The following is a 17,500-nucleotide window of genomic DNA, read 5'->3' as shown; positions in this document are numbered from 1 at the left end:
AACCTCAGCCTGGCTCTTCTTTTCTTCTCATTGGTGAAGGGCTTTTTTCTAGCTCCAAGGAGCCTGTTTCGAACCGTCCTCGCCGTGCACTTCACCCCAGCTGCCATTAGCCATTCATTTTGCAGGTCACTTGATGTCATCCTACAGTTGTTGAGTGACATTCAAATGAGTTGGCGGTCATCCCGGTGAGTGGAGAGAAGTGTTTTCGCCCTCTGCTGGTCTGTAGCTTTGTTGTCCCTGATGTCTGCTGCTTGACCTTGTTCTTATGAACCACCATCTTTGAAATTTTAAGGAAGCAACTCGACACTCGCTGTATCCCGCTGCCAGTAACGCCAGAATTAAATCCTTCTTTTCCTCACTCAAATCTTTCCTTTTGAACTCTTTTGCCATGGTCAATAGTTATTTTTTCATTTGAATTACTTTTGAGGTACTACTAGAACGGTCTTTGCCATCCACCTGAGGCTGTTGCAAGAGGATAATGATGACCACAGCAGCGGTTTTTATACTTTTACTCCTTAAATAAGATTTGGTTCAGGTGATCACCTAATCAGTACCTCATTCTGTACAATCAGTTGTACCTGTGTTGGAATTCAACAGACACTGGAATGGAATGGCTGCCATAAACCTATAGATGCTGATTGAAGAAAAAAACGTAGTATATTAAGCTATAAGAGTAACAAAACACTCGGCGACATGCTGCTATAGGACAACGATCAACTTCAGAGTGTTAGCATTAACTGTGCTTTATCACTCCGTCACGTCGCTGATTATTTACCTCTAACAGCACCACACGGTGTGTGTTAGTCATGACTTAGTAACCACTCAAGTGTAGATCAGTCAAGTGAAGATCACGACAGGAGAACGAGACTGATACAGTACCGCATTTCAGACTTTCTGTACGGAAAAACGGATGTCCACACTCGATCAGATCAGTTTAAATATATTTGTACTTCTGCAAAATAATAATGAAACCATAAATCTATACACTACTGAGGTCTGTTACCTCAATTCCACAGAGGCAAATATCATTATATTAGTGAGCTATAACGAGAAGACAAATGTGCCCACAAACACACACACACACACTTTCACACAAACACAAACACACACACACACTTTCACACAGACACAAACAAAATCCATAAAATATTCTGTCTCTCACATACTCTTTGCTGTTGAAGGTTTTTCTGCTCTCTTGTTTTCACCGCTTTACAGTAATTCATTAACTGAGTGTTCAGCTCAGCAGTTTGTCCACAAACACATCTAGAGAGAGAGAGTGAGAGAGAGATCATGAATAACATAATGAATGAGTTTTTAAACCCTAACTATATAAAAAAAATGGAATATAAAATAGCATCCGACCAAATTTGCACAGATAGGGGGTATAATTACTTACGGATTTCAGCTGCTTCCTTGCCTTGGAGAACTGCTTTTCCTGAGCATGTTCAATACATTTTTTCCCGTGTCATTCCACTTTATTACAAATAACTTAATTTATGGACTTTAATGTTGTGAATTCTTTATATGTGTGGATTTCTTGAGTTAATACTGATGTCTGGTGAAAATTTCATGTGAATAACCTCATTGGAAATATATTTACTGAAAACAATGTTGATGCGTCCAACACTTATTTCCTCCACTGTATGCAGTATTCATACAGTGTATTTTTAGAGAAACGTGTCTGAAAGTTTCTGTATGCCTCTGCTATCTCGGTACAGCATAATGATTTCTGTTGATCAGCTTTAGGCGCTGTAGCGTCTGGGAGATGACGTGTTGTTCTTGACAGGCGCCAAAAGAAAGACATTAACGTCAAACAGATAGATTAACCCTCTCAGCCCGGCTGTCCTGCCGGCTAGAACCACATTTAATGCCATCTGCAGAGCAGCTTCTCAGGAACGTGCGAGTGAAAGATCCTGTTTGTTTCCTGTAAAATTAGAAACGTATTGCCATTTTATATTATTTATGCAGCGTTTCCTTCTGCCATTGAACTATAGTACAGTTGTAGAAACCAGTCGCTAGTTCATGCTGTAGCCTGCTGCATTAGCACTACAGTCAGGCGTGAGTCAGAACACAAGCTAACTTGTTTTATGGACATTCCATTAAATTAAATGTAACTACAAATAGATAAAAAGCAAGGTGTGTTATTCTTTAGTATTAAAAAAATTGAACAGTTAGTGGATTATTGTGGAGTAGGATGAATGAAACACTGCAGGACATTTATTTTCTATAGGAAATAACTCCCATCTCTCTCTCTCTCTTTTGTTCTCTCTCTCTCTCTCTCTCTTTTGTTCTCTCTCTCTCTTTCTCTCTCTCTCTTTTGCTCTCTCTCTCTTGCTCTCTCTTGCTCTCTCTTTTGCTCTCTCTTTCTCTTTTGCTCTCTCTCTCTCTTGCTCTCTCTCTTGCTCTCTTCTCTCTCTCTCTCTGTCTTTTGTTATCTCTCTCTCTCTCTTTTGTTCTCTCTCTCGCTTTCTCTCTCTCTCTTTTGCTCTCTCTCTCTCTTGCTTTCTCTCTTGCTCTCTTCTCTCTCTCTCTCTGTCTTTTGTTCTCTCTCTCTCTCTCTTTTGTTCTCTCTCTCGCTTTCTCTCTCTCTCTTTTGCTCTCTCTCTCTTGCTCTCTCTCTTGCTCTCTTCTCTCTCTCTCTCTCTTTTGTTCTCTCTCTCTCTCTCTTTTGTTCTCTCCCTCGCTTTCTCTCTCTCTCTTTTGCTCTCTCTCTCTCTCTCTCTCTCTCTCTCTCTCTCTCTCTCTCTTGCTCTCTCTCTTTCTCTCTCTTGCTCTCTCTCTCTCTCCTCCCGTTTTCATTCTTGCTCCATTCAGGGCTGGGGATTGATGAAGTCCCTGTGCTATTTTATTTTTTTTTCAGGTCAATAATTGCTAAATGACGTAAACAGCAGTAATAAGCAGAGTCATGTTGTGTTTGATTGTGGAGGATGCAGAAAGGGTCTGTTTTTCATCACTGCGGTGAAAGTTGCGGTCCTCAGCTATTCATCCTTTTTCTCTCTTTCTCTTCATGCTTTTCCTTTTCAATGCCAAGCGACTCACTTATTCATCATTTCATATGACAACTATCCCGAGTGATTTCATAAAAATATGTAACCCAGTGCGTGTATCTGTCCTTCAGAGATGAGACGCTGCGCAGGTAATCGGCCGAGATATGAAAGATAGATTTAAATCAGCTAGTGATTAAATACAAAATCGTTTAGGGCTGTTTCAGTGAAATATGTGCTTGAAGAGTGTGGGCTGACATACAAAGGAGCCACGCCTCCTTCACTGGGATTGACAGGTACACAGGCCACACCTCCTCCACTGGGAACCACATCCACCATTTGTATTTAGTAATGGACATGGCGATGTTTAAATGCCTTCTGGTTGGAATATCTTCCCAAAATTGACTGTGGAAATATGTACAGAGGACACACCTACTTTCCTCCAGTGCTATAAAGAACAGACTTAAACAGAAAAGCTGTGTTGTCGTGTCAGTGGGTGCGTTATTCTTGTGTTTAGCCAGCACAAAGAGGATTTAAAATCCTCAGTGAAAGATAATCCCTGCTGTAGTGTCGCTAAAATGGATTTATCATTTTCATTGTATTAAAAAACCATACAGGTAATACACGAGGTTACACTTAAAACACAATCAAGACTCGTAGCAGGGTATTTCAAAACAAACAAAGAACCCTATCTCTTCCTCTGGAATGTCACGCTGATTAGATCTACAGTACATGTTTCTGCTTATCCCTTTTCCATGAAACGTCCTCAATTAATCCAAAACAAAACGTCCTCTTAATGTTTGCGAATAGCTTTACCTTTTATGAGCTGTATGCACGATTAAACTGTCAGCCATAGAAGACCGAGGGTTGTGATTGGCTAATACAGCCAGATCATGCTCAATGCAAAAAAAGAGAGAAGAAATCAATTACAGCAGCTTTAACTAGTTAATATTTAAGTCAAGATTTCCCTCTGTATGATCTGTGTGTACTTTATATCACTGTGTCTTTCAGTCTCTGCTCCATTTAAAGAAAATAGTTTTCTCTGAATGAAAGTGTTTGCTAAGTGCAAATGTACCGACGACATTTGAATAGTCAGGATTTGGAGCCCTTAAAAGGTAGGGCAGAAATGTCACTCCATAGATAATCTGTCTGGATTCTGGTTTTATCCTTTAAAGCCGTGGATCAGGGATTACTCTTTCTGAGATGAGCTCGTACAGAAATTTCAGAAAGTCTGCAGGGAAGACTCAGCTTCTGCAGCTCAAACGGTCGGGAATCCATGAACTGAGGCGTGATTTCCACACTGTATTTCATTCAGTTTCATTCACGCCATTTGGCCGTTATGCAGAGCGACTTACAGTTATCTCTGAGCAGCTGAAGTTTAAGGGCCTTGCTCAAGGGTCCAGCAGTGGCAGCTTGGTGGTGGGATTTGAACTCATTGACCTTCCAATCAGAAGTCCGAAGTCTTAAAATAACCTGCCGTATTCATAAAGGTCATTTACATGATCATGTACGTAATGTTCCTGGAAGACCTCAGAGCTTGTTAGAGAACTTTCCTGCAAAAAGATAACCATGAGCTGTCAAAACAAGTCCAGGACAAAGTTCTGGAAAAGTATCAATCAGGGTTTAGTTATAAAAAATAAATAAATAAATAATAAACCCCCCCAAAATTAACGTCCTGCAGAGAGACTTTGAATCTGTTATTCAAATTAAGCGATAGAATATGGCGCGACTGAACTTTGCGTAGAGGACACAAAAGTGGTGAAGAGAGTAGTAGAGAGAATTAGATGGAGAGGCAACCAAGAGGCCAAGGGTAACGCTCAACATGATGCTACCACCACTGTGCGGGTGGTGTGCTCAGGATTCAGGAGCACGGCTTATCATATCTGTTGCATTGTGTGCCTTTTGTGTATGCGATAGTAAGGGTAATGTGTGTACGTCTGTGTCTAATCTTTATGTGTGTGTGTGTATGTGTGTGCAGGTGATTCTGATCAGCTCTACCATTAACGAGCAGGATCAGATGCTCTTCATCAGCACAGATGAGGGAGCGTCGTTCCAGAGACAGCCATTGTCCTTCACCGTGGAGACGCTCCTGTTCCATCCGTCAGACGAGGACAAACTGCTGGCTTACAGCAAAGAGGCCATGGTGCGTTGTTGTTGTGCTAATGTACTGAGACTCCAAATAACGAGTGCTAATTTGTGTATGGGATATGGGATAAAAAGTGGAGTGTGTTGTGGGTAATTTATGAAGAACAATTGCATGAATTATGTCACATGCGAAGTAGAGGTAGAAAACAATATGTAAATTAGGTTTTGTGTGCGCTGTTTGTTTGTGACAGCCAGTGCAAGTTCTAAAAGGCTCCCATAGAAGTCAAGCCGAAAATAAACCTAGGCAGACACACATTAGCATGTCCAAAAAGCTACACACAACATAAGACTGTGGGTTCTGTTTAAAGGGAACGTGTGAATGAAGACCTTTTCGCAGTCTCTGGTTAAACGCTGGTGCCATTAAAGGTGCGATACAAAGGTGTGTAATGAACATTTGATTTGTTATTGGCATCAGTTTAAGAGACTTTTGATCAGTTAACGTTTAATCTTGTTAAACATTCTCATAATTAAAACATTTCCTTTTGTCCTCTGACAATGTTGTCTTCAGCTAATTTAATACTTTCCTTTGGGATGTATTAATTTGAACATACAAGCACCATTCCCAACCTGAGCTTTAGGCTTAGCGAATAATATTCCGGGTGCTAAATTAGTCGATTTCCATTGACTGCACTCTGTATTTTGTGCTTTTAAGTTGAAATGCCCTAAATTGCATATTCATTGAGGCAAAAGGCATATTATTTTGCTTATTTGAAACACACAATGCTCTATAGACCACATGAGTAAAACAGCTTGGATGTTGTTACGAGTGTTGTTAATTAATTTTGCAAATGTTTAGTAAAAGTATATAATTAGCACTGTGATCTCAGCAGTAGTATAAACTGATCTGGCAACCCAGAGCAGCATCTTGCACTACAAATTTCTCCCAGCAGTGTTTTATTCCTCTGTAGTGTATTGGCATCCTCGTTAGAGTTACGAGTGGAAGGCCGTGGGCCTGGACTGCTTCCCGATAAAGTGTGCATGTTGTTAAAGTGTGTATGTGTGTGTGTGGTGTTGTTTTCCCTCTCTGAGCCTATGTGTGTGTGTGTGTGTGTGTGTGTGTGTGAGAGAGAGACAGACGATCAATGCCATCACATTATAGAAATAACCAATAAGGTACACAGAAACACAGCTATATGAAATTCATGAGCTGTGAAAACACGAGCCTGCACAGACGTGACCCATGTCCCTTAGCTTAACTGTTAGCGAAATGGTTATCACTAAACAGTGCAGACCTTCTTATCACACTCCACACATGCCAAGTCATGTGATTAGGGCTCACTTACATGACTCAAGGAATGTACACGAGCGTAGTACACACTTTAATAAGTCCTGTCGCACACATTTGTTTCCTCCATGTGTGTGATAGTGTGTTAGTTTGTGACTAATCAGTCTTACACACACCTACAAACCCTTAAACATACACTTACAAGTCTATACACGTTCTAATACGTTCCAAATCACTCATACACACCAGCACACTTTATTACATTTATACCTACTAACACATACTAATAAATACCAGATTTGTTTAAAAATCTAATCTACAGTATGTCACAAGTCGGAGGTTGAGCCACAAGCAGGTGCAGATAATGACATTTATTAGAAGCAACGTACCGAGAAACAAAGACACTAAGAAAACTTGACTAAACACACTGTGGCAAGAAACAAACACCGAGACATAAACAACGTGAGTCAAACATGGAACACAGAGTCTAAGACAACGAAAGACAAGCTAATAGTGCAGACAAGGACTATATATACCCATGAGTGCTCATTAACCAAAACTTGAATCAGGTGCAGGTGGTCATGTGACATGTAGTGCAGTGCAGTGGCTGATGGGAAGTGGAGTCCAGAGCTTCCTGATATGTGACACAGTACAAAACCACAGATCCAAGATGAGTTCAGCATCCCAAGCTGTAGAATCCAAGCCGAGTCCAGAGTACCAAACTGCAAATTTGAATCAAGAGTCCTAAGATGTAGAAAGTTCACGTCCAGAAACACAAACCACAGATCCAAGTTGAATCCAAAGTCCCAACCTGTCGAATCCAAATTTAATCCAAAGTCCCAAGCTGTAGAATCCAAGTAGAATCCCCAGAGTCCCAAGCTGTAGAATCCAAGTTGAATCTAGAGTCCCAAGCCGTAGAATCCAAGTCAAGTCCTGAGCCATAGAATCCAAGTCAAGTCTACCGTCTCAAGCTGTAGAATCCAAGTTGAGTCCCAAGCCATAGTTAGTTCAATTGACCCCAGAGCTAGAGCAGTAGAGTCCAAGTTGAGTCCAGAGTTCCCAACTGTAGAGCTAGAATGTCAACCTACAGAGTCAAGTCCCAACCCATGTATTTTTTACTCCAGTCCAGGGTCTCAGGCCATGGAGAGTTGAGTTCCAAGTTGTAGAATTTGAATTAAGTGCCAAGCCATAGATTCAGAGTCAAGTGAAAAGTTAGTTAAGGACTTGAGTGCAACTTGAGTTATGAGGCTTGATTGGAGTTCCCGTCCCTGGTAGAAACTAGTGAATTCTAACACACAACACCTATTAATACGTTCTGACACACTATACTAAACTAACACTGACTCAAGTCCATCAGAATAAGACACATGTAAGACAACAAGACCAGGAAGCACTGCACTCAAACTTTACAGTGTGTCCTTGTGTCTAATGGAATGCATCCTTGTCTGAAGGTTACCACAGTGTTAAACTAATGTGTCTCCTCTCCGTCTCACAGGTCTACGTGTCTACTGATCTGGGGAGGAAATGGACACTGCTGCAGGAACGAGTGACCAAGGACAGAGTCTTTTGGTGAATGTATTTTCTTTCTAGAACTATTAACTACTCACAGTCCAAAGTCGTAGAGTGCGAGTCAGAAAGCCATGTTTATCATATCAATTTGATAGCTGTGGTTTCAATTACGCAAGTTTGTTCTCTCTGTCTGTCTCTTACAGTCTCTCTCTTTGCCTGTCTGTCTGTCGGTCTGTCGTTCTTTTTGTCTCTTAAACACAGACATTGTTCTGGATAATCTACAGCTTGCTTGTATACATGGTGCATAATGGAGATATTTACACACAGATTTTATGTGTGTGTGTATGTGTGTGTTTGTGTGTGTGTGTGTGTGTGTGTGTGTGCGCAAATTTAACACACTTCCTTCTGTGTTATTGCAGGTCTGTGGCCGGGGTGGATGTTGACCCTAATTTGGTGCATATGGAGATACAAGACACTAGTGGAGGTGAGAAAGTGAGACAGAAAGACAAGGAGACGCAAATATACAGACAGGAAAGAGAGGGACAGACACAGGGACGGGCACAGAGAGAGAGAGAGAGCGAGAGAGAGAGAGAGAGAGACAGACAGATAGAGAAACCAAAACGAGTGAGAAACAGAGAGACAGGCAGAGACAGACGGACAGAGACACAAAGAGATAGAGATAGACAGGAAGGGGAGACTAACACTGAGACAGGCAGACAGAAAAAGAAAGCGAGACAGAGAGATATAGAGAGAGAGACAGACGGTGAGAGTTTAGCTTTATTCTGACCTTGGAGTTTGTTTAAATATTCACAAAGGAATTTATGATTGGTGAAATTCCCCAGATCTCATCTTGTGTGTGTTTGTGTGTGTGTGTGTGTGTATTTGTGTGCTAACAACAGGTAACCTTCACAGGGTAAACAGCTTGCATCTGCATGCCTGATCTCTCACACACACACACACACACACACACACACACACACACACACACACACACACTTCTCGGCTGGGATTGGAACTGATTTTAATTCTGAAAGGTTCGTAACAGTGGATATTTTGCACTTGAGTATTAAACATGGTATATGTTAGCGTCTGCTGTACGAGTCCCTGTGAATGAGCTGTTACTATAGAAACGATAGCGTACAGTATTACAGTATAACGAGCGCGTTAATATCAACGTGTGATGTGCAGCTGCACTACTGTCAGAGCTGCTGTCACAGAAAATTCATCAACACCGACTGACCAATCAGCATCCGGCGCTGTGCGTAGAACAGAAAATAAGCCGGTGCCAAACAATTCCTTGGTCGCGGTAGAACATTTATCATAACCGACCCGGATTGTAATGTTGCAGCAGGATGGTGTGCTCCGGCCCTGGGGTGTGGTCAGTGATCTAAAATTCAGGATTGTGTGTGTAATATTTCATGAAGTTTCTTCCTCACATTCTGGTCGCTTCAATAAAATATCAGCTACGAGGAGAAACTTGGGTCTCTGTGGAGCCCTGGAGTGTAAACACAAGAAACACCAAGCAGTGTGTACCACCAACATCCAACCAATCCCAGAGTCTCTACTCACCCGTCAATAACGTTACGCATCACGAGTTTTCACCGTGTGTGTGTGTGTGTGTGTGTGTGTGGCTCAGTGTATGTGAGAGAATGGTGCTGATGCAGCTACCGAGTGAAATTCAAAATTCAATACTGCAGCTCCTTTACAGTCCACAATTAATTTCCTGACATTGAATTAATGAAGCAAGAGACAGTCTGGCGCGCACACACACACACACACACACAATAGTACATGCACCGTGTGCAATTCTTTTTGAACTGTGGAGTCAAACTTTCTGCTGTGTATTTGTGTGTGTGTGTGTGTGTGTGTGTGTGTGTGTGTGTGTGTGCGTGTAGGTTACCTCTATGTGACATGTCTGATACAGAACTGCTCGGATAAGATGGTGACGGCTCAGTTTCTGGGTAAAATCGACCACAATTCGCTCTCGGTGCAGAACGACTACGTGTTTGTGAAGGTAAATAAACACCAGCTCAGCGTGCGTCATACGCAGCTACGAGTACACACAAACGGGTAAATAAATCAATTGTGTTTGTTTGTTTGTTGAATACCAATATGGATTTTTTTAACGGGACTCGATGGCATGACACAAATAAACGAATGAGCCATCACACAAAAACAGATGAATGAGTGAATGACTAAAGAAACGTGTACATATAAAGAAACAGAAAATGAATTATTCACGACTAAATGAATGAATCAGTGAATGAATGAGCACACAGAAGTGGACGGATGGATGCATGAATAAAGGAATGATTAAATACAGACAGAATAATGGACAAATCAATGAAAATGAATAAACAATTTAGTGGACGAACAAACAAACAACATTAAAACGATTAACGGGTGAATTGATAACTGGATGAATTAATTGAAAGACATTCAGACATGGATGAATGAATAAATGAGCAAATATATGAAAGAATGTGTAAACAAACATTCGTGCCAAAGAACAAATGAGCAATCGAATTGAATGCATAAATAAATGAATAAACAAACTAACAAGCACTAATAGAATGAAATCGATGAATAAATAAAAGCGTATTAAAGAATAGTTGAATAAACTCAGCGGTGGCTGAATGAGCAAAATAACAAACAAACAATAACTTCATGATTGAATGAATCAACAGACAACTGACCAAGTGGAAGAAGTCGATGGATGGATGGATGAAAGAATGAACAGTCTAGTGAATGAATGAACAAAAATGAATTATGAATCAAGCAATAAATTGCCTAATTTGAATAAATCAAATAATTCACTGTTTTATTCTGTACACTGTATATAATCTCTCTCTCTTTTTCTCTTTCTCTCTCTCTCTCCCTCTCTCTCCCTCCAGGTTACCATGGCTAATCGTACAAAGTGCTATGTCTCATTTCGAAGGAATGAGTTTGTGCAGATGCGCTTGCCCAAGTTCTCCCTGCCGAAGGTAGTCCACCCAACCCTGAGATAGAATTTATGAGGAGGGATATACAGGGAGTTGAGGATGAACTATTTAGGACTGTACAGAGGGATGGATAGAGGGATGTATGGAGGGATATATGAATGGAATGTAAGGGGAGATGTATGGAGGGATATATGAATGGAATGTATGGGGAGATGTATGGAGGGATATATGAATGGAATCTATGGGGAGATGTATAGAGGGATATATGAAGGAATGTATGGGGAGATGTATGGAGGGATATATGAATGGAATCTATGGGGAGATGTATAGAGGGATATATGAAGGAATGTATGGGGAGATGTATGGAGGGATATATGAAGGAATGTAAGGGGAGATGTATGGAGGGATATATGAATGGAATGTATGGGGAGATGTATGGAGGGATATATGAAGGAATGTATAGGGAGATGTATGGAGGGATATATGAATGGAATGTAAGGGGAGATGTATGGAGGGATATATGAAGGAATGTATGGGGAGATGTATGGAGGGATATATGAAGGAATGTATAGGGAGATGTATGGAGGGATATATGAAGGAATGTAAGGGGAGATGTATGGAGGGATATATGAAGGAATGTATGGGGAGATGTATGGAGGGATATATGAAGGAATGTATAGGGAGATGTATAGAGGGATATATGAAGGAATGTATAGGGAGATGTATAGAGGGATATATGAAGGAATGTAAGGGGAGATGTATGGAGGGATATATGAAGGAATGTATGGGGAGATGTATGGAGGGATATATGAATGGAATGTATGGGGAGATGTTTGGAGGGATATATGAAGGAATGTATGGGGAGATATATGGAGGGATATATGAAGGAACGTATGGGGAGATGTATGGAGGGATATATGAAGGAATGTATAGGGAGATGTATGGAGGGATATATGAAGGAATGTATGGGGAGATGTATGGAGGGATATATGAATGGAATGTATAGGGAGATGTTTGGAGGGATATATGAAGGAATGTATGGGGAGATGTATGGAGGGATATATGAATGGAATGTATGGGGAGATGTATGGAGGGATATATGAAGGAACGTATGGGGAGATGTATGGAGGGATATATGAAGGAATGTATGGGGAGATGTATGAAGGGATATATGAAGGAATGTATGGGGAGATATATGGATGATGTTTGACAGATGCATGCAGGGATGTACAGTAGGGGTAGTTGTAGTGAGTTCAAATCCCAGCACCACCAAGCTGAAACTGCTTAACCCTCATCTGCTCACTTGTATATATGTTAGTTGCTCTGGATAAGGGCATCTGCCAAATGCCATACATGTGAATTTATAGATGATGTTTGGGGTTCGGGGAAATGTGTAAAGGGATGTTTGTAGAGATGAATGGAGGGAAACTGTACATAGGGAGATGCATGAAGACATATATGTATGTATGTATAATGGGATGTGTGGGTAGATATATTGGGAGATGTAATGTGAAGAGATGTATGGTAATACGTGCTGCTTCAACCCTGTACGTGTGTGTGTGTGCGTGTGTGTGTAATTGAATAGCATTGATTGTGGTCGAGGTCAAAGGGGAATTGCCTCATAAATATTTTATTTCAGTGACTGCGGGAGAATGCTGCTCATTAGCGATGGAATATGTGGTGTGTGTTTATGATAGACCCTGTGTTTTTTAATTTTTAATGCACACTTGTTCCCTCCATGTACCCTTAGTGGAATTATTGCATTGTTGAATCAGTTCAAGTTTGTTGGTGATCGGTTATTCGTGAGATGAGGCGTGACGGGGTGTTGGACGTGGTGGAGGCGTGGCTCTCCACGGTCTGTTATTGTTTTATATCAAGATTAATGACCTTTGGTGACGCCATGACCTCAACCATTCCACTGAGAACCTTCAGTTAGTGTGTAGTATTGGAGGAACATAGAGCTGAATGAACACTGGGTCCTGGGAACACAATGAAACCAGTTACACACACCTGCTACTACTGCTACACACAAAGGTGATACTCACTACTGCGTCATGAGGGGAAGTCAGCGAGGGTGCATTTAAAACTGGATGGAGCAGAGGACTGGACTATATAGGAATGACTGATCAAGTTACCCACAATGCATCACACACAGTACAGTAGCACACAGTAAGAGTGTATCTGTTTAGTGCTACAAATATCCATATCTTTATCTGTATTCGGATTTAAACCCAAAGTGGGCGTGGCCAAAACAATGCTACACAGTTTTATCACTTCATGTATTAGAACAGGTCCTGACTGTTTACTACTAAAAAATACAGTGTTTAACTGTAGTTATAGTTTCTCATGATAGGAATAACTTGAACTCTTGTGCCTGGAGTGAGATAGTCCTCTAAAGTAAAGTGGATTATTCTTTTCCTCTCCCCCCTCGGCTTTTGCTATTCCTTCACTTATCACTTGACTGAGCAGATGGGTCAAATGTAAGCCATTTCCCTCAGAGAGAGAGAGAGAGAGAGAGAGAGAGAGAGAGAGAGAGAGAGAGAGAGAGAGAGAGTGTGTGTGAGAGAGAGAGAGAGAGAGAGAGAGTGTGTGTGTGTGAGAGAGAGAGAGAGAGAGCGAGAGAGAGTGTGTGTGTGAGAGAGAGAGAGAGAGAGCGAGAGAGAGAGAGAGTGTGTGTGTGTGAGAGAGAGAGAGAGAGTGAGAGAGAGAGAGAGAGAAGGGGTCTGTCACCAAGCCTGAATTTTCCACCGTGAATAATTGAGAAGCTTTTGAAAAATGCACAAGCAATCGCAGGGTGCCATCTCTCGTCTCCCCGATGGCCTGTTTTTACCGTTATGGATGAACGCGTCGCCACCAACGCGCCTGTTTGTTTGCTTTTCTTTTTTTTTCCTCGAGATGTGCAGTTGTTGCATATTAAACGCTTCACGTTCTCTTTCTTGTCTCCTTCACACCTCACTGGCTCCTAAAATATTCTGAAAAAGCCAAAGGGCTTCATTTACTTCATTTACTTCATATCTCTCTATCTATCTATCTATCTATTTGTCTGTCTGTCTGTCTGTTTGACTCTGTCTGTCTCTCTGTTGGTCTATCTACCCATCTATCTATCTATCCATGTATCTATCTGTCTGTCTCTCGGTCTGTCTGTCTATCTATCTACTTCTGTGTGTGTGTTTTTAATATTTGTCCATTTCTTTATGTCATTGTCTCTCTATTTCTATCTCACGCTGTTTTGATTCATTTCCATCTTACTGTCTTTCTCTCTTCTCCTGTCTGTCACTCTGCCTTCTCTACTTTTCTGTTTCTCTATCCCTTTCTCTCCCTCTCTCTCTCTCCCCCTCTCTCTCTCCCCCTCTGAGTGATCAATGTAACGAACACATTCACCATGCTTTAGCAGTGATGTATTTTTACGCCACACTGTGCATTGTTCTGTCTGTTGTATTTACCTGAAACGATAAACTAATCTGTTTGCTTCATGCATTTCTGTCTCACATCACGCTTTTCTTCTTAATCACTTAATTGTTTTTTTAATCAGACTCTAGTTATTAAGTCAGTCGCTAAGATTCTTGAGAAGGGCTTCTCTTTGTTAAAGCAGAAAAAATGTTAAAGCTTTGTAAATGATGTAAATGTTGATTTGTTCGTCTGCTCGTTTGTTTGCAGCACACATGCGAGTGTGTTCCAACAGCAAGGGGGCTTCTCTTAATTACTGCCTTCATTTTTAGAGCTAATAGTCACTCTGTACGAGTGTGTGTGTGTGTGTGTGTGTTGTAGACTTACTGTTTCTATGGCTACAGAGTGTGAGGATCAGCGTGTTTGATTCTGTCACATCAACAGTTTGTTTTTGTGTTTTTTCTCACAGTTTTGCGAGACAGTTTTTGTCCACACGTTTCCCCCAGAGAGATACAGTATGTGTGTGTGTGTGTGTGTGTGTGTGTGTGTTCCTGCAGTGCTGATGAGAAAGACATGCACTCTCCTTCAGGCTTAATTGAAACTGTCTTCCTTCAACACCAAGAACAAAGCTCATAAACGTCACACAAAAATGCTGGATGATGTCATCGTCATGACACACACACTGTCTGGATGATGTCAGACACTGTGGTGGTGATGATGTCATTATACAGTCGGCATTTTGGAATGACGTCCTTGTCGGAACATGATGAAAGGACAATCCTACTGTACCGTAGCACTGTCACTGCGATGATGCCGTGACACCGAGGCGCGTTTAGGATGATGTCAGACATTGTGGCGGTGATGTCGTCATACAGGGCCATTTGGATTGACGTCACTGCCAGAGCATGATGATAAGACGATCGTAAAAAGCGGTTGTGAAGATGTCAGGGCACAGGGACGCTTTTGGGAAGAGGACGCTGTGGGGACGATGTCAGTTTACAGAAACACAAATGTGATATTATTATCTAGGGATGCATGAACAGAAATGACAAGCGAATGCCTGTCAGATGGTGTCACCTCATATGGATACATATAGACGGCGTCACGAAGATATAATTTTATTTGCACGTTCCTTAGATGATGTCATTAATCAATCATTTCTGCTGACACTCTCATGACTGCTCTGTAAGGACGTGATGGTTGGATAATTATTAGGAGATGCTAAGATAAGGATGATCTTATTGTCATGGATGTGCTATTTGGAGTTTATGGGGGGCGGGGTTAAATATTAGGTCATTTCTAAGCTACTCTGTCGGGGTAGTGCGATGATCAGAGTGTCAGGACATTGTCATCCGTATGGATTAAGGGAAGCTGTCAGGTAGATGTTATTTTACATAGACACTCCTAGTATGATGTCATTTAAACAAAAAAATGCTCTCAGCATGATGTGGTTCTAACAGGGGCACTTCCAGGAGGATATGGAGACACTGACATGGCAACATGACCTGAGAAATAGGCCTGTGATGTGTAAAGATCTGATCACATTAATGACACTTTGTGTCATCTTTCTCTGTAGGATGTGCAGATTGTGAGCACGGATGAGAACCAGGTGCTGCTGGCCCTGCAGGAATGGTACCAGACGGACACGTATAACCTGTACGCATCAGACCAGCAGGGTGTTTATTACTCCATCTTGTTGGAGAACGTGCGCAGCACCAAACAGCCCGAGGAGAACGTCGTCATCGATGTGCTGGAGGTCAGGAACAAGACCACGCCTTTGAATTAAGCTGTAAACAAACTCTGTGTCTGTGTCTGTGTGTGTGTGAGAGTGAGAGAGAGAGAGAGAGAGTCATGATAGACAGATACATACTTGTTTACTTAATTACTTGCATACTTTATTAATGGCATGAGGGAAAATTGCATTATTCATTATACATGAGTGCCCTTCATATTCCACTACGCTGTCAGATGTAATTACAAAATGTAGTGAACACTGACTAAATAGAGTCCCTTAACCCGATCCTCCATGTTTATTTTCTTTCTTTCTTTCTTTCTTTCTTTTTTTCACTTTCACAGGTGCGTGGCATCAAAGGCGTCTTCTTAGCCAATCAGAAAGCAGACGGCAAAGTCAGGACCCTCATCACATATAATAAAGGACGGGATTGGGAGCCACTGGCTCCGCCCACCGCTGACATGAATGGCAAACCGGTGAACTGCAAACAGGTAGAAAGCTCCATTCAAATTCCTGTTAACTTACATTCACTTGTCTAATGGGGCGGCTGTGGATCAGGTGGTAGAGCGGGTCGTCCACTAATCGCAGTGTTGGCGGTTCGATTCCCAGCCCACGTGACTCCGCATGCTGAAGTGTCCTTGGGTAAGACACTGAACCCCAAGTTGCTCCTGATGGCAAGTTAGCGCCTTGCATGGCAGCTCTGCTACCACTAGTGTGTGTGTGAATGAGACACAGTGTAAAGCACTATATAAGTGTGCCATTTTTTTTATTTGCCTACTGATTTTTATGTTATTTCACTTGCTGCTTTGCACCAAAATTCACTAATTTACAGTTATCTACTTTTACATTTTTTAGTTGATGCTTTTTCTTCAATATAGCTTATTTTAACAAACTCTTTCCTGACGTTCGAGAGTGTCTTCTTTGTCTTCTTCAGATTTTTGGCCTCTTGTGATATATTATCAAAATTCTTATGACCCTTGTGTTGTAAAAATATAACAGATAGATGGTTTATTATGGGGCGCACGGTGGCTTAGTGGTTAGCACATTCGTCTCACACCGCCAGGTGTGTGCGGAGTTCGCATGTTCTCCCTGTGCTGCGGGGGTTTCCTCCAGGTACTCTGGTTTCCTCCCCCAGTCAAAGACATGCATGGTAGGCTGATTGGCGTGTCTAAAGTGTCCGTAGTGTATGAATGGGTGTGTGTATGTGATTGTGCCCTGCTCTGGACTGGCACCCTGTCCAGGGTGTACCCCGCTTTGTGCCCGATGCTCCCTGGGATAGACTCCAGGTTCCCCGCGACCCTGAAAAGCAGTAAGCAGTTGAAGATGGATGGATGGATGGATGGATGGATGGTTTATTATCTCATTCCTTGCTCCTCATGGGCGGTGGTAGCTCAGTGGTTCAGGTGTTGGTCATAATGAATGTAAAATAATTTAAGGTACATAATTAGATCTTAAGGACCACTGAATATATATACACCACATGCACCTTCCCAGATAAAAGACACGTGATTAAGGTTGTTAAATGTTACGCTTGGGTTATTAGAACAGAATCTCCTGCCAACAATATCAGCGTTCC

General features: G+C 41.6%; 1 protein-coding gene across 3 annotated transcripts in view; it reads left to right on the top strand.

Moving 5' to 3' along the window:
* Positions 1–17,500, top strand: part of sorcs2 (sortilin-related VPS10 domain containing receptor 2) — a 222,260-nt gene that overhangs the window by 178,681 nt on the left and 26,079 nt on the right. For all 3 annotated transcript variants that reach the window (XM_017473025.3, XM_053681729.1, XM_017473027.3), the window contains 7 exons: positions 4,963–5,127; positions 7,850–7,923; positions 8,283–8,347; positions 9,759–9,877; positions 10,758–10,847; positions 15,769–15,948; positions 16,269–16,415. In XM_017473025.3, coding sequence (XP_017328514.2) covers positions 4,963–5,127; positions 7,850–7,923; positions 8,283–8,347; positions 9,759–9,877; positions 10,758–10,847; positions 15,769–15,948; positions 16,269–16,415 — 840 coding nt within the window. The remainder of the gene's footprint in view (positions 1–4,962; positions 5,128–7,849; positions 7,924–8,282; positions 8,348–9,758; positions 9,878–10,757; positions 10,848–15,768; positions 15,949–16,268; positions 16,416–17,500) is intronic.

The sequence above is a fragment of the Ictalurus punctatus genome, chromosome 7, assembly GCF_001660625.3.
Source record: "Ictalurus punctatus breed USDA103 chromosome 7, Coco_2.0, whole genome shotgun sequence".
Classification (NCBI taxonomy): Eukaryota; Metazoa; Chordata; class Actinopteri; order Siluriformes; family Ictaluridae; genus Ictalurus; species Ictalurus punctatus.
Note: the sequence above shows the minus strand (reverse complement) of the source record. Positions and strands in the feature narration are given on the sequence as shown.